Genomic DNA, 23,567 nt, shown 5'->3' with positions numbered 1-23,567 from the left:
TCTGGTGTAAAGAAAATAAACCTTGACCGACCTTACAGGCTGTTTCACGGCTAAAACAACCATAGTTTTAACCATCTGTGTGTATCCTCCTCTGTCCACACTCACAGAACACAACAAAAACGTCTCATTTGAATGAGTAATGGGGTGAATACAATACATAGATGCACAGATACACAAATATTGTGTATTTCTCTGAATTTAATGTAAAAAAAAGTTAATTTGGTGTCACCCTTTGACGCAGCATAGCATGATCTCCACGTTATATCTGAGCTAAACCCCAGCACTAAACTGTAAACTGTTTGTCTGAACACTTATCAAATCGACTTCAGGATTATCAGTCATTTATAACATGATATATGAGGCTTTTGGAAAAGGACGGCTTCTTCTGACAGTTTTTTTCCACCCTCCAGTAAAGTACCATGAGGAATTCTGGGCAACATCTTATTTTAAGTACATTGTGATGTCTTACCAGCAGATTATAAAAGCATTAGCACCAGAAATCAATTTTCATCACACATCAGGGAGAAAAGCACCAGCAACATCAGAGAATCACATTCTGCTTATTATAGTACTATTAACTAAACAGCTTCTCTATAAACTGTTGAGCTTCTTACAGTTTTCTGCACAATGTGTTTACTATATCTTATTGTAGTAATTAAGTAATTATCATTAGTATATCATTATCCCATGTAATGCCTTATGAGCACCACTTTAAGAACAGTGTTACCAACAATTCTATTTGATGGCTGGGCTCCAATCCAGCTGTTTATCACTAAAATCCCACAGCCAGCTACAGCACAAAATACTTAAGCCAAATATACACTGCCTGAGCAAAAGAAAAAGAAAAGCGTAGTGGTGAACCATTATCTTCAAAGATGAAATGTGATCAGGTGAAGTGAAATCATAAAAAAATCAACATTTCCACACACACAAGGGACTTGGACTAAACAGCTGTGAAATCATTTGGCAATGAGGCTACTTACGGGAAAGATTGGACTCTGGAGCCATGGAAAAAGGCTTATGGTCTAATGAGTCCAGATTTACCCTGTTGCAGATTGATACATGCTTTAGGCAAATAAAGTGCTGCGCCCATAATATCTAGTGGGGAAGCAGTATTTCAATCTGTTGGTCAGGTCTAGACTCAGCAATTATGTGGCAGTACAAGGAAGTCAGCTGACTAGCTAAATGTACTGAATGATCAGGTTATCCCACAAATAGGTTTCTCCCTCCGATGATGGGAATATTCCAGGATGACAATGTCAAAAGGAATACTCACACATGAATTGGTCTCCACAGAGTCCTCAGCCTAACCCCAGTGAAGTTTTATGCAGCAGTCCCACTTTTCCATTATCCATACAAGATCTTGTTGAGAAATTAATGCAGCTCTGAACTGAAACAAATGTTTTTAGTGTGAAAGGCAGACCAATGAAATATTAGTGTTTGACCTTTTTTGGGCAGACAATGTTTATTTCTATAACATCCAAAAACTGTCTTTTGTCTTTTTTTTTTCTAGAAGATTGGGAATTGGATGCATTTGTGTGATTTGCATGCTGCTTTGATTGATGTCTTTTTGTTTGTAAAATTTCTTTGGCTCATTACCTTGGGCAGCATGATTGGTGGTGGTTGGCACTGTCACCTCACAGTGAGAAGGTTCCAGGTTTGAACCTGTTTGCCTAAACCTTAACCTGCCTGTCCCTATCAAGTCACCTGCAAACCCATCACCAAAATCCCCTGCCCCGAAGCTACCTGCCTGCCAACCTCTGTCTGCCCCTGATCAAAAATGCCAACAGATCTGGCAAACTGTCTATCTGAACTGGCCTGCCACTGTCCAAGTCCTGAAGCTTCTCCCTGACAGTAACTAAGCTTCTCGGCCTGCCTGTCAGCTATTAATTAACCGCTTTCTGGGCACAATCTCTGTCTTTCCTTTATTGTCTTGTCTGTCCTGTTCTCTCTTCTGGATCTGCCCCCTCATGTTCCCACAATAAACTAATTTTCACTCTCCAATCTTACTTTGCTCCTAGGGATCCCAGGATCCTAGAACTAATTGTTAAATCTTAGGTATATTATAGGTATATTATTTTAAAAAACTTGTCATACATCTCCATCAGTGTATACTGTAAAATAGATTTATCAGATCTTTTCCATCAAAAACAGCTGCCAGTCATCAATGTTGATTAGAGGTATGTGAGTGAACCACAACAATAACGTTGTGGATATGAAAACCAAAACAATGAACTGCAAGAGGCCAAAATGTTCATTAGCACTGGTGGGAACTGAGTAGCTAAAGGACTGGGTTATAATTCTCTGTGGGTTTGACACTTAAGCAAGACACCTCATATTACACATTCACTTTTAAAGAAAATAAATAAAACATTGAGCAGTTCAATGTCATATTCAGTCACTGGCCCCATCTCATTTGGAGACCCATCTCCTTGAATGTCCTTATCAATATGAATGATAAAAAGTTTGATACATTAATTGTCTTGTTGCAGTGAATACACAAAAAAGGAACAAGAACACACATGCAGTGTTACCTCCACTGCCCACTAGTCAGTATCCCTGCTTGACAGCCACTCTGTCTGAAGACAGCTGAAGAATGATGTCTTCAGCCTAGCACCTAATTGGAAACAGAGCAGCAGAGAATATTGACAGTATTGCATGGTAGCAACACATTGACTCAGAACAGTATGGAAGCAAATGAGATGGCACTATGTGAATTTCCACTCAAACTGAAGATCAATGTGTTTATGATCACAAATTAAATATTTTTTAATATCAGAGTCAGGATTTGGAGGCTGGAGGGATAAAATAGATAGATAGATACTTTATTAATCCCCCATGGGGGAAATTCAGATTGTCCAGCAGCTCTTATATTTACTTTACACAGAAATTTCACTATATAGAATATCAACAGTTAATGTTAAAAAGGCTGACTAATGGGCTAATGGATGACAAAGGATCTCCTCAACCTCTCAGTTCTGCAGCTACTACTCTGTTTAGTCAGCAGCTTCCTCCATGTATGCAAGTGTGCATTATGTCTATATGATGTTTGACAATACTTGGAAATACTGGGTGACACAATTATGCACTGGTCATGATTTATTTCTCAATTAGATTAATATATTTTGTAAGCCTAAATATATATATATATACATAATGATCAAGATATCATGAAGATAATTTCAGTGTCTCATAGCTTAAAGCGGTTTCAAAATCATGATGTAAACACAGATTTTGATGTGTTAGTTGCTTTAAAGCTTCCTGATCTGATTTTTTTAATAACAGCATAATGTGAAAGCGGAAGTTTATAGGGATAAACCCTGATTTATATACCTTCACTCAGCTCTTCAGAGGATTTTTAGCATTTTTTAGCTTATTGTTTTCGTTTTGTAATACATGACTGATTTGATTTCATCACTCTCATCAACTCCATTTCCATTAGCAGGAGGCAGACCTGATAACCCCACTGTAAGCTGTTAACACCAATTAGCAGACAGACACAGTCACCAATGAACGTGGTGGCGCATTTAACATCTAAAGATCCAGATAATTTCTCTGGACTTTGTGGAGACCAAAAGGAGAGCCAAAACAGAGTGAATGGGAGACTTACATTAATCAGGTAAACACAAACACAATTAGAAGTTAATGTAATGTAGTGAATCCATTTACTTAAATGAGTCAACAACTAAAGTGAGTCTGGCCCATTGTCTTTTTAAAATTATTTTATTTACACTTTTTTTGATTAAACCATTAAATGTTTAACTATTTACAGTAGCCCCCAAAGACAAAAAACAGCCATTAAGGGAATTGTGCTTAAAATGCAATGTTACACATACCTGTGGTATTTGTAGCAAAAAACATTTGCCTGTGTCGGACTTTCACAAAGTCTGTATCTGTCAGAAGTGGCCTGAAAGCCTTTTGCTGTTTTGACAGGAACGAATAGAATTGATCAAATAAAGTGGTATAGTCTGCGGTTGTTATCTGCTCTCTTTCTGTAGCTTAGAGTAAACTATTTTGTGAGAGGCCTTCAAGTAAACTGCTCATGTCCACGTCATTGGTGGATCATGGTCTTAAAATCCATATAATTCTTATTCTGCAACATATCACAATCCATGAATCTTTGTGATATTGTAATAAATACATTTGCAGAATATTAAATTGGCGTTCTTCCTACATCAAACGATGCGTTGTTCAAATGCATGAAGACATGGAGAAATTTGAAAAGAGCATTTTGAAGTTGTTTTCCTTGTGTCTCCTGTGCCATCTTCAAGATGTCTGAGGTTCAAAATCGCTACTGAAAGGTGGTGAGAAAAGAGTTCAAATAGGAGAGTAAAGCCTTCAATAATAGTACATTCTAGCACTTTAGCCAATCCCTCATGTCACCAATTGCTGTGTTGGTGGTATTTCTGACATTCACTTCGAGTTGCCTTTTAGGCTGGGCAGATTTCAGTCTACGGCGCACTTAAACACACATATTCACACATAGGCGTACGAGCATGTGTGCTGTCAATCAGAGAAAATTGGAAAGGACAGAATGAGAGAAATCAAAATGTCAAGCTTTAGGGTCACTGCGAAGCATGACAGGCAATACTGTCCCTTTAGCACAGAGGGCCTCATTGCCATGATTTTAATAAATTGGTTCGCTGACCCTACAGAAATATCCATTCTCAGACAAGGTGACTTTTTATGTTTCTGTCAATTGTCATGACTCAAATGACATTTATGACATTACGGTTCTTTGTTTACATATGTCTGTTTCAAATGGAGATGGCTAAATGAGAAACATGAATACAGACTGTACATCCACAATAATACCTTGATCAGGAACTCCACTGTAGCCTACCTTCTGCATGTGTGTGTGTCTGTTCCCTGTCTGTGGAAGCAGAGGAATGTGTATCTCTGTGACACTCAAAACTATTTTGGCCGATTAAACGTAAAGGAGATACTGGAGACGACACCCACTGACACATACCAAACACCTCCAGAAAAACATCCAGTCTTTCAGCCTCACAACGACAAACAGTCAGATTGGATCAGAGTACCCTCATTCTCATAGGTCGTGACGTGTTGGCATCACCTCTGACTAAGCCTGTCACAATCCTTCTCCTGATGATGTCTTGGCTGTAATATCTCTGTTAATGAGAGGTGGAAACTGAGTGTTTGTGTGTGAGATACTGACACAATCAAATAGGCCATAAAGGTAGATTTCAAATAACACCTCATTTTTAGGCAGTAAAACTATATAAAAGAGTTTAATTACTTAGAGCCAAATATTATAAAATATAAAGACTTAAAAGTACATGCAATGATATCAATGAGCCTATTAAAATATATTGTTTTGGCAAAAAATAAAATTTTGATGGACTTTAATTAAAATGCAAGTAAAAGAATTTCAAAAAGTAAAAGATCTTCCCAAAACTGACAATAGTAAATCAAGATTTGACTGCTTGGACCCTACAATGACAAATATGTTGTCATTGTAATGTGATAACGTGATAATGTGATAATGATAACAGAATTATATTGTAAGTCAACATGAGTAATAGGTTTTAACATGTTCCCTCAAAATAAGTTTAAATAATGTGAAAGTGGGCAGCAAGATAATAGGACTCTGACACTAACCTCATTATCTGCTGTCTTTGCACAGCAGGCCTTGCAGAAATCCAGAGTCATCCTGGAGAGTCAGCGTCATCCACTGCAGAGGGAATTCGAATTACGTCCCTCTGGCCACAGCTACCAAGCCCTGCAAGTAACGTGCAATAGGATGGTTAGAGAGTGTCCCCCATAAAGAACAAGTCTATATATTGTTCACTCTAATCCAATACTAATTTTGTATATTAAGGTGATAGAAGAAAGACTGACAGAGTCTGTATTGTGATCAAAAATGTTTTGATAAGTGTGAAACAATTATTAATGTGTGTTTATTATTTCACCCCTGATAACAGTTTATAACAGTTTAAGAAAAACAAAGTGGATTGCCAAAACAAGATGCAAGGGGCAAGTATGTCAAAAAAAGTGCACAGCTTTGCTGAGTTTAGCTGGTTTGCTGCAAGTGTAAGCCTATAATCTATAATCTTACCACCCATTGTTCATTAACTGTGGGCTATTGTATTAATAGGGGCTATTGTGCTGTTTGGACAGACATGATGTGAGGGACAGGAGCAAATGATATTGCAAATGTACTGAGGAAAATACTACATCATGTTGTCCAAGATGCCACTGAGAGAGTTACATGGGATGACAGCTGTGTGCCTCAGAACAAAAACTCTATTAAAGCTTTTGCAGTGATTGACATCCTGACAAAATACTCTAAAACAAAAAAAGATTATGATGAAGTTTTCCACTCTAGGCCACTTTATAGCCTGTGATTTAGATGGCCACATTGAAAAGGCAATGGCAGTCTCAGCCCTGCTCACCATGTTGTTCTCTGATGGAATGAACATTTCTTAACAAAGACAGAACCAAAATGACCGACAGCCATCTCTGTGATGATCTCATCCACCAAATTTACAGCTGACCTGTCCATCACAAAATATATTACACAGTATTCATGTGTTATTCCCCCAATTCCTTGAAGCCAGTGTGGGAATTCATACCAGAGACAGTACTATAGTGCTTTGTTTGCAAAATAAGCCACAAACCCAGTCTGCAAGTGCAATGTGGTCAGTAATATCTTTGCCACACAGGTCATTTTTAACGTTTATTGTTTTTCTCAGTCATGCAGCCCCACAAAAGTGGATATAGATGGAGATTTTTTAAATTGTAAACGTTTTCTTTTGTCAAATTAGTTTCTTAACTACATTGTTTCTAAACCTTATGGATTTTACTGTGGTTGCAGGTATGTCAAGAAACTGCACAGTTTTGCATGACATACATTAAATCAATGTCCATGAACTGAGTTTAGCTGGTTTGCTGCAAGTGTAAGCCTATTGTTTATAATCTTACCACCCATTGTTCATTTACTAGGGGCTATTGTATTAATAGGGGCTATTCCACTTTAGTTAAGAAGCATTACATTTTCCTTCTCTATTTGAATTCTTTTGCTGACCTTCTGTTTGAGTGGAAATCACTACAAAATACAGAAGTTTCAAGACACAGTATGTCTCTGTCAGTGGCAAAATATGACTGTGTTGGCTTAATGGCTCATTTCAGAAACTTAGCCCGACCGTATTGTTTGTCTCCATATCACATTTGACAGGCTTGTTTTTTGTCCCCCTCCTTCTTGTTAATAACAAACTGACTTGTATCAGTAGTGCAGTGGGCGCCATGCAGGATGTCAGTCCACTGTTATTTCCTGAGCAGCAAGCAGGACTGATAAACGGCAGTGATTTGCTGAGCGTTTGACAGTTTGCTTATTTCCCTTTGGCTCAGAGGGCCCCTCATCAGCTAATTTCAACATGGCAGCCTCAGAAGTACAAGTCTATGGGGAAATGTCATTTTTAATTAAATCCCAGGCCCTTTAAGATAAGCTGTTAGGTGTTAATTTCACCCAGGGCATTATGTTGTCAGGAGCCTAGGAGCATGACGCATGTCTGTCAAGATAAATCATTATGCCCTGTATTTCTCTTTTCTCCATTCCCCTTGCATGGAGAAGGACTCCCTAAATGCCCAGTTTACAAAATCTGGATTGACCAAATTAATAGTCCCTGGGTTGTGCATGGCTCCCTTGATACCCTGGAAATATTTTTGATGTTGGAGACATATTTAAAATATGGTGAGTGTGTGTAATTTAAAAGGAGTCACAATGTAAACTTTATGAGCTCTTATTGTCTATTTAATAGAAACAGTCCCTGAGAAACTGAAGGACTGTAACATATAAGGAAGTTTCCCATCAGTATCTTTGTTTTTATTGGCATCAAAGTTTTAGTGTTTCGGTTCCTTTGCTTAGCATCTTCGGCAATTTCCGGTAATTTCATCCTCATCATCATCATCATCGTGAAACTTCACGTTACCTCCATTTTGCTCTCGTGCGTAAGTGCGCGTGCGCAGTGTAGGTCGGAGAGAGAGTGGCCGGAGCGCGAGCGGACGCACTGACAAATCTCTACAGAAATGGACGGGTAATATTCATCATTGATCTTTAATACATCCCATTAGAAGCAAACTGAAGTAGCAGCGAATGTTTTTTAGGTGGAGACACATTTTTTGGGGGGAGTTGAGGAGGAGTCGTCTCCCCCGTTAAAAGGTTTCCATAGCCACGCGCTTGTCGTTAGGGAGGAAGTGCCTAATTGTAGCATGTTAGCATAACTCGGCTAACGCCCGCTGTTTATCACATTAGCAGCGTTTTTAACTGTCTTGACATAACATATCTAAGGTATGTGATGAGGGAGTAGGGAGACTGATCCGTGACGCCCCTCTCCTTAGTTACATTTTACAGCAATGTGCCAAAAGAGCGACAGGAGAAGTTTAGCAAACCACGGGTCCTTTGTGATGGAGCTAACGTTAAGCTCGTCTGATTCCGTTAGCTTTAGCTAATCGAGCCCATCTTCTGATAAACATTAGATAAACCTCGTTTTAGATCAATACTTTGTGTCGACACTGAGTCGACAAACGCTTGTGTGTTATCTAAATGTTAAGGAAAGACTGATGGTAAAGTAATATTTGTTAAGTCGTAGCTAACGTTGACACTAGCTAGCTACATAATCTGGATTTGTTATTGTGGATTGTGTTTGTGCCACAAACGAGTCCAGTCATTTGAAATACACTGGTGAAATCTTAGAGACTTAAATTGAAATTTTCTAAACCGACTACATATCGGGTACATGTAGGTGTAACTAAACTTATTGCTAACGCAGGTGAAGCGACCCTTTGAATGAATTTGAGGTGGGGAAAAAATAGTGTCCCCTCCATGTCCTCCTTTTAGCCAAACACACTGCCATTGGGTTTTTTTTTTGTTTGTTTGTTTATTGAATTTATGGTTTTCTGAAATTCCTGTCTGTAAAACAGACATTTTACAATAACTTACAGGCTGGCTACAGTAAATATTGTTTTCATTTTATTAAGCATTCTTTTTGTTGCCTTATATTCAGCAATTCACTGACGGCTGTAATGCTGCAGATTTTATTGCATTTAGGCAAAACCCTGTAGTAAACTACTCAAAAAGCTTGAAAAATGAATGAATCTCAGTGATTTAAGCAACAGTGATTTAATAACCAGGTATTCTATTTACCGTTAATGCTGAGAAGGAGGCTATAGATGCATTAACATATTGGAATGAGTTATGCTACTGTCGCCTTATATGTTTCTTCTGTTTTGGTTTCCCAAGTATAAATCCCTTCATTTTGACGAAATAAAAATGATTTCTCTTTCAGAATCAGCGATGTCACAGTTGGAGTCAAGGTGCGTTTTCTGCTCTTGCTTATTGTTCACAAATCCCATTAGTCTTCCTGGGACACTGGTCTGGTTATTTGCTTTTATAAAAACATATTGCAGTTCTGTTTTCACTTGCAGAACAGCTGCCCTATGATAAACATCTGTGTTCGAAAGTATGGGTCCCATGTTTTAGTTACAGTTTACTTGTGTTTTAATGACTTTATTGACAACCCTCAGATTGACACAGTGTCAGAAAATAACATTATGCATTCTGGACACCAGTACACTTTTGGTATTTTTATTAAATTAGGACCAACTGGTTCAGTTTTAATTTCTAATTTCACATCTGTTCTCCATTTTACTTCTATGAGTGTGATATCTTGTATCATAACTTTTGAGTTTTTACCATTTTTGGCTTGTTAATTTGTTAGACTGCTGGTTACAATGTACTTACAGTAGATTACTTAGATTATTTTAATTAGTCTGGAGATATTTCTGTATTTTAAACTTAGAACAGCTTTCCATTAGAACATATACAAAGCTATTCCATATGCCATTTGACTGTATTTATTTTAAATTCCTTTCTTCTGTATTGTACCCTCATGTTAACACCAGACCAGTCAAGCAAAAGCTTATTGTCGTTCTTTTTTGAGTGCCAGCTACATTTTAGTCTGCACAAAACAAAGTTAAAATCCTTTTTCCAAGGGAAACGGAGCAGGCATAAAATACTAATTTGTATTATATGGTAGTCTTCACCACCATTTTTATTTCATCAATATTTCAATGTCAAAGACAAAACCGAGAGGGTTGCCAGCTGTTGAGATAGAAATCATATCTTGGATTCTTACAGCTTTTGCGCTGCATGTTCACAATTTGGCCAAAGTCAGACAGCTTTATTAGCCCTGCAATTTATTTGTGCTATGTGGCTGTAGTAGGGCCTACAACATGTAGTTTATCGTAATGATAAAGAATGTGACAGAGGAACAATTGGTTCAAATTCAGTCAGACAGAAACAAGGCAGGGGTGTATGAAGCTATTATAAAGTATTGTGTGTAATGGGTCCCTAGCCAGGTTCCTTGTCATCCATCAGTCAGGTTTTAAAAGCACAGGGCATCCGTCAGCTCCAGCAAGCCTTTTGGGACATAGTGTAGCTCAGTATGAAATGACATCTCTTGGCATCTTAAATTCACCAAAATGAAGTCACATCTGTAAAGGAGGAGCCTTTCATGCTTTTTGATCTCCCTTTCCCCTAGTGTTGGGGTGTGTTTACTAAATTGACATACAATGTCTACAGTAAAACATTATGATGGACATTGACGTTGGGCGGTACTGACTGCATAAGTTATGACGTATAACTTGTAATACAAAGAGTAAATCGTACCAAGACAGGAAAAGGCAAAATACTTCATTTTCCAGTTAATCCTAATAGTTTTTCATCTAGCAGTATTTTCACCCAATCAGCATGATTGGATAACATGCAGCAACCAATGCACCCACAGAGTCCTGTTAAGGTGCCCACAAGGCAACCATTAGGGTTAATAACAATATGATGATTAGGTATTATTTATTTAAGACAAGGTATAGCAGAGATCAAGCAATATTGTGTCTTTCTAAGTTGTAATCCTCAGCTTTGCAATGAAAAGACTTGATCTCTGATTTACGGAGGTAGTTGAAAACAAGGTACATTTGGAAAAAGATTTTAATGTTTGCACTCAAATGAATGCTTTCACTGAGCAATACAGTGTGATTAAATAAGCTGTTTTTCCTTAAAGCCAGGCACAACAAGCTAATAATAACTAGTGTATTTCTTGGGGGGTGGGTGTTAAAAACATGATACCAGCTCAGCATTGTGATTTGTGTCAGCCAAGTGAAGATGGTTTTGGACCTTTAGCCTAACCCTAATTTTCAACTCCTCTTCTACTCCTTTTTTTCTTCAAAATATCATCAGAGACCTACTTTATTGCTGTCTATGAGAGCCTGTGTGAAAATTGGAAATAGTTTTCTACATTGTTTCACAACTGTCTGACATTCTGCCTTTTTCTTTCTTTTTTGTCCTCAGAGAGGATCTGACGAGCTGAGTATGTACAACAGTCCCATCTCTGGCATGAGTATTAGTGGTGAGTTCGTTCCAACCACCCCTGCTTAGGGAGGCAATTTGACAGAATTTGTGTGAACCCATTTGATCTTGAGTGACAGATAACATCAAAATGAAGCAAAAGTTAATAGTTGTTTTAAGAGTAAAACTTATTTAGTGTGAGTTAAATTGTTACATTTTAGCGTGTCAAACATGCAGAACTGCAGAATTAATAGAAGACGTACAAAGTTAGGCTACTAAACATGTCAACAAACTAGAAATTTGAAAGGCATACTCAGGGTTATGGGAGATTGTCTCTTCAATTAAAGTTCCAGTCTAAAATTGCAACTCAATGCCCCCATCCAAGCTATGTCACCTTAGGGATCTGTCTGTTAGGGTAAATGAGATTATCAGGCTGTTTTTATGTTAGGTTGTTTTTTTTTTTGTTTGTTTGTTTGTTTGTTTTTGTACATTAACATATTGTTAATGTACATGTGCCTTCTGAAGATCATCCTGCAGAGATGAATGGCATGTCATTTAATGGCTCATTAAATGCAGAATTTCCAGTCCTGCAATGAATAGAATTTCTAATACACCAAATTTTTCTTTTCTTTTGCAGTACTTTTTAAACTCATAACAAATTCTGAATGTCCTTGATATCTTTCTTTGAAATGCAAGGATTTTTGAATACAGGAACAAATTATATTTGTACTGAATTTCACACTGATGTGAGTGCATTTAGTCATGTGTGTTCTTGAAGTGGCTGCACAACACTGCCCCAATTACACCTGTGGTGTTCACCTGTCTTTCCACTAATAAATTCTACTGTAGGCCATACAGTAACAAATCTACAGCAACCAATTCCTCTCCTTTCTAAAATGTTGATGAGATCATCTGCTTTCCACTGCTGAAACATTTTTGGACTAAAGAGAAATGTAGGATTTCACTGCACGTGAGCTGAGGCTCTGTGTACACATCTACTACTGAATGTGCTTGATGCAAGTTTGAGTCGGAAGGGACGGAAAAGGATACATGGCAAGTCACAACAATTTGTCCACATAGTAATCTCACATTTGGTTATTTGTTGGTTATCATATAGTTTTTTTTTCATTTGGTGCTGGAGAGACTGCATATTCAGGATGACATTTAGCAGATTCTGTGATTTTAATAATAGGGAGCAGGTCTCCTTTCAGACAGACAGCCATGTTGCTCTGCCCTATTTTGACAGTAGCGTGGAACAGACAAACCCAACACTGGCTCTAGACAGGGAATCACATTTTGGTTTAAAGGTGGCAGCCACATGCCACTAAATGCCACTAAATCTTGTACGTTGCACGTTATCCTCCTAGCAAGTATTTAGTGTTAAGCGTATCCACAGTCTGTTAACTTTTATTCCTCTGTGTCATACAGCTCCATTGTGTTGGTCTTTGTCGTGAAACTCTTGAGAGAAAGCACATTGTTGGTTTTGTTCTTTTGGTCAGAATATAGATCAGCTTTGGTCTCATCCTTTAAAGTCAGGGATTTAAGGATGACTCCTTGTTGGTTTTGGTGTTTTGTTGACACTAGCTAAATTAAAAGATATTGCTAGCCTTATCCTTTTATTCAAGCTGGATATCCTTGTATTGATTAGTGCAGTTTAACTGTGTTTATGCTACAATTTTAGATGGGGCTTCAGATGGCACTGACAACAAAAAACCTAGGGTGGAGGAGGCTCCTCCATCTCGTGTGCTCCACATTAGGAAACTGCCCAGCGAGGCCTCTGAGACTGAAGTCATTGCGCTTGGCTTGCCTTTTGGCAAAGTCACCAATATCCTTACGCTAAAGGGGAAGAACCAGGTAAGCAGAGGTTAAAGGGTGCTGGTATATTTGTAGAATCCCTTACAAAGTTATTGTTATGCATCAATTTGATATGCCAAAGAGATTTATAAATATGGTTGGGTGAAACGGGCTAGAACATTCTACACACAGTGAACCAGTCTATGACATTTTACTGTACCACACAAATACTATTCCCCTGTCTGGAAGTACAGCTGAATGACAACCATAACTCAAAATAGAAGCTGGTCAAAACCCTACTGTCTGCCTTCTCAGGACGACTGTAGGACATAATTGGCATTTGTTCACCAGATTCCTGTGAAGTACAGCTGCTTTTTCCTCCTCACATTACCACTGTTGGTATGTGAGCTTGTCTTGGTCAATTAGCAGTTTGTCAGATAACTTCATCTGTGTTGGTTTGGTAATGTTTTTGTAGTCATCAAAGTGATGAATTACAATTCACTTCTTGAATAATTTGCAGTAGCAAGCTGCATGGCAAATGAGTCATGTATTTGAGGTTGAGCCAGTTTATTTTTCTCTTACTTTGCAAAATGTAACAAATACTAAACAGATTTCAATTTAATGAGTGGAAGGTTTTAGAAGTTGCCAGATAATTACTTCAAGTGTCAACAATGTTGATGCACTTATCGGTTTTGTTGTTTCTAATTGCAGGCATTCTTGGAGATGGGTACAGAGGAGGCAGCCATAACTATGGTTAACTACTATGCCACAGTAAATCCTCATGTACGCAATGTCCCTGTTTTTATTCAGTACTCCAATCACAAAGAACTTAAAACTGATGCTGGTAATCAGGTAAGGCTGTAACTAACAATTACATTATCAATTAATCTGCCCACTTTCTCAATTAATTGATTAGTTGTTTAGGCTGTCTTTAATTAATCATAACAGTTAAAAACTCAAAAGCTATTTAGTTTACTATGGTGCAATACATGTGTCAAATTACACATTGAAGATGGGAGGTCAGCGAGGCACTTGTATAAAAAATGACTTAAGTGATGAATAAATTATCCAAATAGATGCAGAGTAATTATTTCAAATACTTACTGTCACAGGAAAGCTTATACTATATTAATACATAGCTACTATTCTTATGTCTCATTGAGAACTTGTCTTTTTTTCTCATTATTCTTAGACATTTAAATTTAAATCATCTTTGCCTGGTACTAAACAGCGATGATTTAAAATATGGATTTAGATATCAATGTTTAGGTTTTCTATGCATTCATAGTTGTGTTGTTCTTCACGAGAGTGTTCCATTGTTGAAAATACCAACTCACTGCTTGTGTTTGGCCATAGCGGACCCAGGCAGTGCTACAGGCAGTGTCAGCAGTCCAGTCTAGTGGGTCATCAAGTTCAGATGTACAGGAGGCTCTTGCTGCAGTCTCCAGTCCTGTGCTGCGGATCATTATTGACAACATGTTCTATCCAGTAACACTGGATGCACTACAACAGGTAAGCACCAGTTTTTATGACCCCACTAAGAAAGAAGCGGTTCAGTTGGCATGCTACACAATATTCACTGTTTGTAGCTCAATATTAAAGTTTGTTTTTCTTTTTTGGCAGATTTTTTCCAAATTTGGCACAGTCATGAAGATAATCACATTCACCAAGAACAATCAATTCCAGGCTCTCCTACAGTTTAGTGACCCTGTCAATGCACAGCATGCCAAACTGGTGAGAGGTCATTTACATGCATCTCCCACTAGTTATGATATGCAGCTTTATTACCAATCAACTACAGGAAGTATGATGATGTTGTTCCCTTTCCAGGCACTGGATGGCCAGAACATTTACAACTCATGCTGCACGCTGCGCATCGATTTCTCCAAGCTGGTCAACCTAAATGTCAAGTATAATAATGATAAGAGTCGTGACTACACACGACCTGAGCTGCCTGCTGGTGATGGCCAGCCCAGTCTGGACCCTGCAGTGGCTGCTGCCTTCAGCAAAGAGTCCAACTCCCTCCTCGGTAAGATACCAGGTAGATCAAACTTTTTCATTTTTACTCCTCATATTTCCTGTTGTATTTACCCCATGGCTTAAATTATATTAATTCATTAAGAGACATTTTGAGCAGATTGTTGTATATCTTAAATTAGTATACACAAATAGAGGTCAATACAGGTTGCTTAATCGGGCCAATTTTTGCTATTTATAACATAATCAGCAACGGCTGTTGGCATCTGGGGGGGGGGCCCCACCCCCCCCGTTGGTTGGTATAATCTGCCACACACATAAAAGCAATATAGAAAAGGAAGTAGGTAGCAATGGATTTCATGGTGGAGATTAAAACTTAAGGTGAAAAGTTAACATTAGCAAATACAGTTTCTGACTCTTCTGACTGTGAATATTGAGTTGAACCGATTATTAATATTAGCTGACTTAGCTACACACTACACAGTAATATTAAAGCATTGTAATTATTCTTCATTAACAGATGAAAGAAAATACAGTTTTATATCTGCTTTAAACATAATGTAACTTTGCTCCACTTGATATTATATTATTTGCATATGTCAACAGGAGCGCATAGATAATTAACAAATCAAGTCACATAGCGTTTTTTGGATTCAATGACATATTCACTATGCAGTTACACAAGAAAATTTATTTAAGTATAAAGCATTGGGCTGTTCTTTCATAGATGGATATACAAAGATTTTTTTTTTCCTTCCAAGAAAAGGATCAGGTGTGGGTGAGAGTAAGGTCAGAAAATGCATATGCCCAGTAAAAGAAAATCTGCCCAACATATCGGCCAAAACGGTCGGCATCGGCCATTGAAAAACCCATATTGGTTAACCTCTGTGTACTGCGTGGTGCAGTGCTGCAGATTTTAGTTCTAAACAGAGAGTAGCTGGTTTAAAATTGCATATATGCCTAGTGCTATTATGCTGATGTTTAGTGGAATTGCTTCTCTCTGTTCCATGATTGTTTTGTCTGTTTCCTATCAGGAGCCCTGAACCCTCTGAGTGCAGCAGCAGCAGCTGCTGCTGCTGCAGGCAGGGTGGCCCTAGCTGGGCAGGCAGGGTCTAACGGGGTCCTGTTGGTCAGCAACCTCAACGAGGAGGTCAGTAACATACATACAAACAACGCTGAGATGGACTTGAGGCTTAATCTCCACTACTCTTCCCCACCATATTCATCTCTTTATTCTTTTTTTCCTGTTACCATTTCTTTTTTCATTGTTTTGTGTTTGCCGTTCAGGATATATTAAAAAGGTCTGTGGTGGGATTTTTATATACATTTCACCTGAGAACTCAGGTAACTTCCACAAATCCATAGAATTTGGTGTAATTACATTACAACTCTGTGATCTTAGACAGTTTTCAGTATTAGAAACAACTGTTAGAAAGTGGATAGCAACACCACTTTTGTGTAAGAGTCATGTGCACACAGAGATTTTTGTAGTCAGGCAGATAATATGTAGCCCATGTCCTTAGGAAATTATCCTTTGTTCTGTCATTTTTCAGATCTTGACAGAACTCTATAAACTTTGGAGGAGCTGTGAGATTGTGTCCAGTTTAATTTATCATGTCTGCACTAGGGCTGCAAAAAGTAATCGATAAAATTGATAAACATCAATTAATAAAATAGTTGGCAACGAATGTATTTATTAATTACATGTAGTGATGTAGCTGTTTGCGGCGGCACATGCAGAGACAAAAATGGCAGAAGCGGAGAATAATGAAATCTTCTATAATTAAACCATTTTTACACTGTTATGTGGATAGGGGAGGTACCTTCTTGTTCTAGTTTTCTTGTTTTGTGGTCAGATAATCAGTCATCCAGTAAAATGTTTATGGTTCTCACAACAATTGACAAAAGTAACTTGTGCATCCTTTTCAGCAAGCAGACTTCTGTTTTATCTGATCCTATCTGTTTTAGAAGAAACTGGGTGGTTACATTATTATACTTATTTTTTTAATATATATATATATATATATATATATATATGAATTATGTTTTTTTTTTTTTGTTTGTTTGTTTTTGTTTTTTTGTCTAACCTTTTCTTTGCTATATTTTCTAGTGTCCTTTACACACCCAGGGCCTTGCTGGGATTTTTTTTTTTTTTTTCCCCCCCTTTTGGTCAAGACTCACTGTGTGTTGGAGAGAGGGGGATTTGTTTTGTTTTTTCACCACACAAAAACCCTCCCCTCTTTCTGCCTCTAATGTTCTGCCCTTCCCTTCTCTTGTCAAACTGTATCTAACTCAGCTAACTGTCTCTCTTCTGTTTTTCTCTCTAAGCTCCCCTCAGCTCATATGAAATCATTCTTGGTCTCCCAGCCTGTGTCTCAAATCTGGGAACAAATACCTCTCTGCAGTGCTTGCTTGCTGTCTATTCTCCTTGAGACTTTTTTTTTTTTTTTTCTGTGTCACTTAAATGGCATCTAATTTTTCACACCTGATGACTCTATCTCTTTCCTCATCATGTCTGTTGTCCCATCCTGGAGCATCTAAGCCATTCAAACTGAACCCCTGATGTTGAGTCATGCGTTTAAGCTTTGTATTAGCTATTTGAACTTGTGTGAACACCAAGTTTTCTCAAAAGGCCTTCACATCAGCCATTGCATGGTAAATTGTATTGCATGGTGTCTTAACTAACCCTCTAGCCCCCCACCTACTCACAGTGTTGTGTTGCCATGCTCCCTTGCTGAAAGATTGTAGGTCTTCAGATCTTCCTGACTGGCTGCATATTGTTTTTATCCCATCGTTATTTTATATTGCTGATTTTATTATGATTTTTACAACAATGTACCTTTACCCCATGCTTGTCCAGGATGAATTACATTTTGGCGCAAGTTATTTGCTGTATTTTGACTAAAGAAAACATTGATCCAAGCCATTATCTCTGACCAAACTACCTGCATTATTCCAGTGTACTGACCTATATTTTATTTTTTGTCCCTCCCCTTCTCACTTTTTATTTTCCCCCCAATTTGCATTTGCCTTCCTATTCACTGCCCCCTCCTTCCCCACATTCACCCCTCCTTTCTTCCCCCATTCATTCTCTTTTCCCTCCATGTGCTGGAGGGAGAATTTTTAACCCCTCAATTCACCTCTTCTTCCTCCACCTCCTCCTACATTGACCCTTCTTCCCTCTCCAAAACATCCTTCATCGCTCCCTCTTCTGCCACCTGCTCCCCTTCTCCATGACCCACCACCTCCATTACTCTCCGGGGGGAAAACAAAAACCACCATTCCTCCTACCTACCTTCGTTGTGGATTGATCTGTCCATCTCTACCTCCGCTCCGCTCCGACTCTTCTACCTCTCTACCTGTCTCACGCTGCTTGTTGCTCTTCTCTCCCTCTAAAGATGGTTACGCCCCAAAGTCTGTTTACCCTCTTCGGTATGTTATCGTTAGCTCTCTCTCTCTCTCACTTTCTCTCTGACTCTCACTCTGACTCTCTCTTTTTTTTCTACCTTCTCTTTTTGTTCTATTTCCATTCTATCTTTGAGACATTTGTCATTATTGTTATTATTACAAGCTTCTCTATTTGTTTGCACACAATAGTTAGTTTGGTAATCTGTAATACATTTACCCCCATTTATTGGTTTGGGTTAGCATTTATTACTTTGCCCTAAAATTCGCTATGTTATCTGTTAATGCATGGTGAAGTCATTATTTTTGCATGTTTTAATTCTTAGCCATGTGACACACCCAGGGCACAGTTTGATAACTTACCTGGTTAGAGGGTGTCTCTTCTCTCTTTACCTGTTCTTTTCTACACACCTCTCACACTACAATTCTTGTGTATTCTGTTCTCTCTTCTTGGCTTGTCTAAATATCCTTGTCTCCAGTGCTAACTTTTTATGTGCCTAATTGTATGCTTTCTCTCCATCTTACCTCTTCTCCTCCTGCCTGCGGCTCTAATGCAGGAGTATATGGTGATGTCCAGAGGGTGAAAATTCTTTACAATAAGAAGGACAGCGCTCTCATTCAGATGTCAGATGCTAACCAGGCCCAGCTAGGTAAGCATTACACTCCACTCCACCATATTTTCATACTCTAAATGTGCTGGATACTCACAGATTCACACTGCACGGCCAACACACAGAAAGCGCAAGGCTGTTCACTTGCACTCTGACTGCACATCTCACATGCATTATCATCATATAGTTTCTCCAGTCGCGCTATGACTGTTTTTCTTGATGGGACCATATACTCAAGCTGAGCAACTGACAGACCTCATCGATAGCATGTCCTTTGCTACCGTCGTTATGATGAGCACCGTTTGCTCTCCACGTCGATCATCGAACTAACCTCTCCGGGTGACAAAGCTGTTTGAGTGTTGATCTGTGGCTCATGTCCTGCTTTCTGCTGGATGCCTCTTCTTCAAATGGCTGTGCAGAGTTGCTGTGATATACTAACATAGCACAGACTGTGCTGTGGGAAGGCAGCTGGCCCTGATGGTGTATGTCCAAGACTGCTTATGGACTGTGCTGCGCAACTGTGTGAGTTTCTACAGAGGAGCTTCAGCCTGAGTCTAGAACTGGGGAGAGTCCCAGCTCTGTGGGAAACATCTTGTGAAGTGTCCAGCTGAACTAAATGACTATAGGCCAGTGACTCTTACATCCCATATTATGAAGGTCCTGGAGAGGATGATTCTCTACCTACCAAGGCTTGAGGTCAAACACACAATAGCTCTCCTGCAGTTTGCTTACAGAGAACACATTGGTGTGGTTGATGCTGTCCTCTACATGCTTCACTGTGTTTTTTCTCATCTGGAAGAACCTGCAAGTTATGTGAGGATTATGTTCTTTGATTTTTCTAGAGCATTCAATACCATCCAACCAATTATCCTCAGAGACAAGCTCAAAGGGATGGGGGTGGACCCCTCCTTTGTTTCCTAGATCCCAGATTACCTGACAGAAAGGCCACAGTTCATCAGGCTGGGAAACTGCATCTCTGGTAGAGTTTTGAGCAGCACAGGGGACTGTTTTGGCTCCATTCCTGTCCACCCTGTACACAGCAGACATCACATACAATTCTAAGTGTTGCCACATTCAGAAGTACTCTGATACTCTGATTGTTACATGTATCAGGAATGGACAGGATAAAGCACAAGGCAGCTGGACAAACTGGTGCAAAAAGCTGGTTCAGTGACTGCAATGAGGCTGGACTCACTGGAGGCTGTGGTGGAGAGATGCTCACAGACAAAGGTAGAGTCCATCCTGGAATACACTGCCCATCCCCTTCACAACATCCTGATGGAGCAGAGAAGCAGCTGCAGTGGACGACTCACTTCACTGAGCTGCAGGACTGAACCATACAGGAGATCCTTCATCCACACTGCCATCAGGCTCTACTACACCTTAGACAGTGGTGGATGATGACTGACTACTGACTACTCTCACTACTGACGGACTACAAGACTACCTAAATTTGTAACTGTACATGCTACTGTATGGCTATAAGTAGTTGCTTCCGTTATAAGGATGAAATACCAAAATATGAAGTAAAGTAAACTGATTTTCAGCCTAACAGCACAAAACATTCTGTAACTTTGAGATGCTGCTAAAAGCATTATGTTTATGTAAACATCACTGCTGTCTGTGTGGGTGGTTTCACAGTTCCTGAGTTAACCACAAGTACTGTGCCTCATTTGGCTATTTTTTTTTTTGTTATTAAAACCTCAAGTGAATACTATAACTAACAAGTTGCAGCTCCCTCATCACTGACTTTCTTTTTTTGCCATCCCCAAAGCAATGAGCCATTTGAATGGCCAAAAAATGTACGGGAAGATCATCCGAGTTACATTGTCCAAGCACCAGACTGTGGCATTGCCTCGTGATGGCCTGGATGACCAGGGCCTGACCAAAGACTATGCCAATTCCCCACTTCATCGCTTCAAGAAACCTGGATCCAAGAACTTCCAGAATATCTTCCCGCCCTCTGCCACCCTCCACCTTTCCAATATCCCGTAAGTACATATCTGCTATGAAGAACTATACTAATCTTTGAAATAGAGTACTTGGTTATCCTTAGTGGGGTGTTACACATTGACAAATGACATTTAAAATCAACATATTTCCATAAACAGCATACTTGTTATGCTAAATAAAAATCTTACTGGCAGCATGACATGCATTCAATTCTGATGAAACGCTTCCTTTATTATAACAGACAAGATGTGACAGAGGATGACCTGCGATTGCTCTTCTCTGACACTGGAGGCACCGTGAAAGCATTCAAGTTTTTCCAGTAAGTGGATTTTATAAGTCCTGAGCAGGACTTGATTAGATTTTGCTGCTGGTGAATTTCCTGGCGAATCACATTTTGTGACACATCACATTTTTTTTGGTTTTACCTCAGGAAAAGTCAACTTATCATTGTGTCACATTTTCCAGGGATCGTAAAATGGCTTTAATACAGATGTCAACGGTGGAGGAGGCTATCCAGGCCTTGATTGACCTTCATAACTACAACGTGGGAAAAAAACAGCATCTGAGAGTCTCCTTCTCCAAGTCCACCATTTGAGAATGTGACCTCCTTAGAGTACCTTGGTTTACTGTTTTGGAGCTGATCAGCAACCTTTCAGACTGTGTCCAAACACTCGGGGTGGGAGACCACATTGATTCAGTTAGATTTGTTGTGGGGGTTTTGTTGGTCATGCAATTCCTTGAGGGAGACTGCAACCTTTTGATTTGTATCTTTAAAAAACAAAACAATAAAAAAAAGCAAACAATTGAGTATGTTGCAGATACTGGATCATCCCAACTTGAATCTCTGTATTTTTATGTCAAAATACTGACATGATTGTTTGTCCCCCTGTATGATAGTTGGATGTAGGATTAGTGTTTAGTTCTTGATTTAGCTGAAAATGTACAGTTCTTGTGTGCCTTAACTGACAATATCAACAGTGTCTCCAGATGGACACACACATTAATACCTCCCTATGTTTTATGGCACATTGGTATTGATTGGTTGGAGGTTTAGTGAAAATGCCGGCTTTAGGCATTACAGTTTTTGAAGCAACTAGTGATGCATAGATTTTCTTTTTTGTTCCACAGTTTTAGATTGGTTGTATGTTCCTTAAGGTTAGCAGCAGGAGAGATTTTTTTTTTTTTTTTTTTTTTTTACTTTTTACGGCAGCCTCCGACAGGCAGTTTAACTTGAATTCTATCATTCAACGAGCATTTTAAGGGTAAGATTGTTCTCTCCCAGTTTTGACTTCACAATTCATGCTGAACATCAACTATAGGAATATGGCTCATCTAAGTATTTCTTTATCTGAGGTTTTGAAGCCTTCTGTGCTTTTTACAGTTCATAACAGTGAAGTGTAATTGTCGGTGACAGTGGTTTTCTAAGCATGTATAGTGACCGTAGGATCTCACATTAGAAAGTGTTGCATGCTGTGGAAGCAGATAGAAGTTGAGTCCACTGTGATTTCATTGTCATGTGACAGTTTACTCGAGAGGGCTACTTGGTTGGACCAAAGTTTCTGTGCCTTTAGTGTTCCTATTTTTACAAAAAAACAAACAAACAAAAAACACATTTGAAAACACTGAAATGTTGCATTTCAGGGAAAACTGCCCAGAATTTTGTGTTAATTCCTGCTCGTTTTTGATACAAGACCTCTTGACTCAAATTGTTTTCTCAGAAATAATAGTTATGTATATTTTGTTCTTCCATCTTGTTCTTGACTTTTTTTTTTTTTTTTTTTTTTTTACAGCTCAAAATGTACACATTTGTTACAACTCTGGGAAGGCACAATTAAAAGAATTATTTCTTTATTCTTACAAGAAGTGTGAAATGGTTTCCTGCTCTTGAGTTTTTCTTCTCTTGGCCTCTCATGTATCCTCCATTACCTCTGTAGCATGCTTAATAAAACTATTCTGTAGCTCTGTATTCAGTTCCTTTGTTTTTGATCTTTCTATTGTGCTCACTTCTGAAACCGTCTCTGTCCCACTGTGGAACAGAAGCCAAAATCCAATTTGGAGTCACTTGAAAACAAGGGTCTTATAAGCCAGAGTGGGCCTTATGATGGTACTAATTGATAAAACAAGTCCAGTTATTTCATGTGTTCCCTACCTTATCAACTTGACAATCCATTCTTTTGTTTTCTTGTTCTTCTCCAAGATTGTTGCTCTGTATCAGATCTTATCCTGATACTTCACAGCAGTCAGAGAACTGTTGCCTATAACATGGAGGTCTGTGCAGCCCTGCAAGGATATGCCTCCCCAGACCATCTCTGATCCACCATCAAATCGGTCCTGCTTCCTGATGTTACAGCAACATAGCATTCACCACGGTACCTCGAGACTCACGTGTGCTCAATATGAATCCGCTGTCGACGTTGAAGAGAACAAGCACCAGTGCTGGACCTGCCAATTCTCTTCTCTGG

At 38.9% G+C, this 23,567-nt stretch overlaps 1 protein-coding gene across 3 annotated transcripts; it reads left to right on the top strand.

Annotated features, from left to right (window-relative positions):
• The first annotated feature begins 7,981 nt into the window (after positions 1–7,981).
• On the top strand, positions 7,982–23,063 carry ptbp2a (polypyrimidine tract binding protein 2a). Of its 3 annotated transcripts, none has more exons than XM_026291974.1 (14): positions 7,982–8,057; positions 9,309–9,336; positions 11,369–11,426; positions 13,047–13,219; positions 13,871–14,011; positions 14,516–14,671; positions 14,783–14,893; positions 14,990–15,188; positions 16,171–16,286; positions 18,535–18,568; positions 19,099–19,191; positions 20,927–21,143; positions 21,347–21,424; positions 21,571–23,063. In XM_026291974.1, the coding sequence occupies exons 1-14, from the start codon at positions 8,050–8,052 to the stop codon at positions 21,698–21,700; spliced, it is 1,542 nt and encodes a 513-aa protein (XP_026147759.1). In that variant the 5' UTR covers positions 7,982–8,049; the 3' UTR covers positions 21,701–23,063. The 3 variants fall into 3 exon arrangements, with proteins under 3 accessions (XP_026147759.1, XP_026147758.1, XP_026147760.1); XM_026291973.1 differs by having other exon boundaries at positions 14,990–15,200; XM_026291975.1 differs by having other exon boundaries at positions 7,989–8,057; positions 11,369–11,387; positions 14,990–15,200.
• Positions 23,064–23,567: the final 504 nt, after the last annotated feature.

The sequence above is a fragment of the Mastacembelus armatus genome, chromosome 20, assembly GCF_900324485.2.
Source record: "Mastacembelus armatus chromosome 20, fMasArm1.2, whole genome shotgun sequence".
Taxonomy (NCBI): domain Eukaryota; kingdom Metazoa; phylum Chordata; class Actinopteri; order Synbranchiformes; family Mastacembelidae; genus Mastacembelus; species Mastacembelus armatus.
This window is presented reverse-complemented; position numbering and strand designations above follow the sequence as displayed.

Bases quoted from the DNA above. Each gene is read 5' to 3' on its own strand.
- ptbp2a (XM_026291973.1), top strand. The intron at 15,201-16,170 runs GTAGATCAAACT...GTTTCCTATCAG, and splicing joins CCTCCTCGGTAAGATACCAG to GAGCCCTGAACCCTCTGAGT. The intron at 19,192-20,926 runs GTAAGCATTACA...CCATCCCCAAAG, and splicing joins TGCTAACCAGGCCCAGCTAG to CAATGAGCCATTTGAATGGC.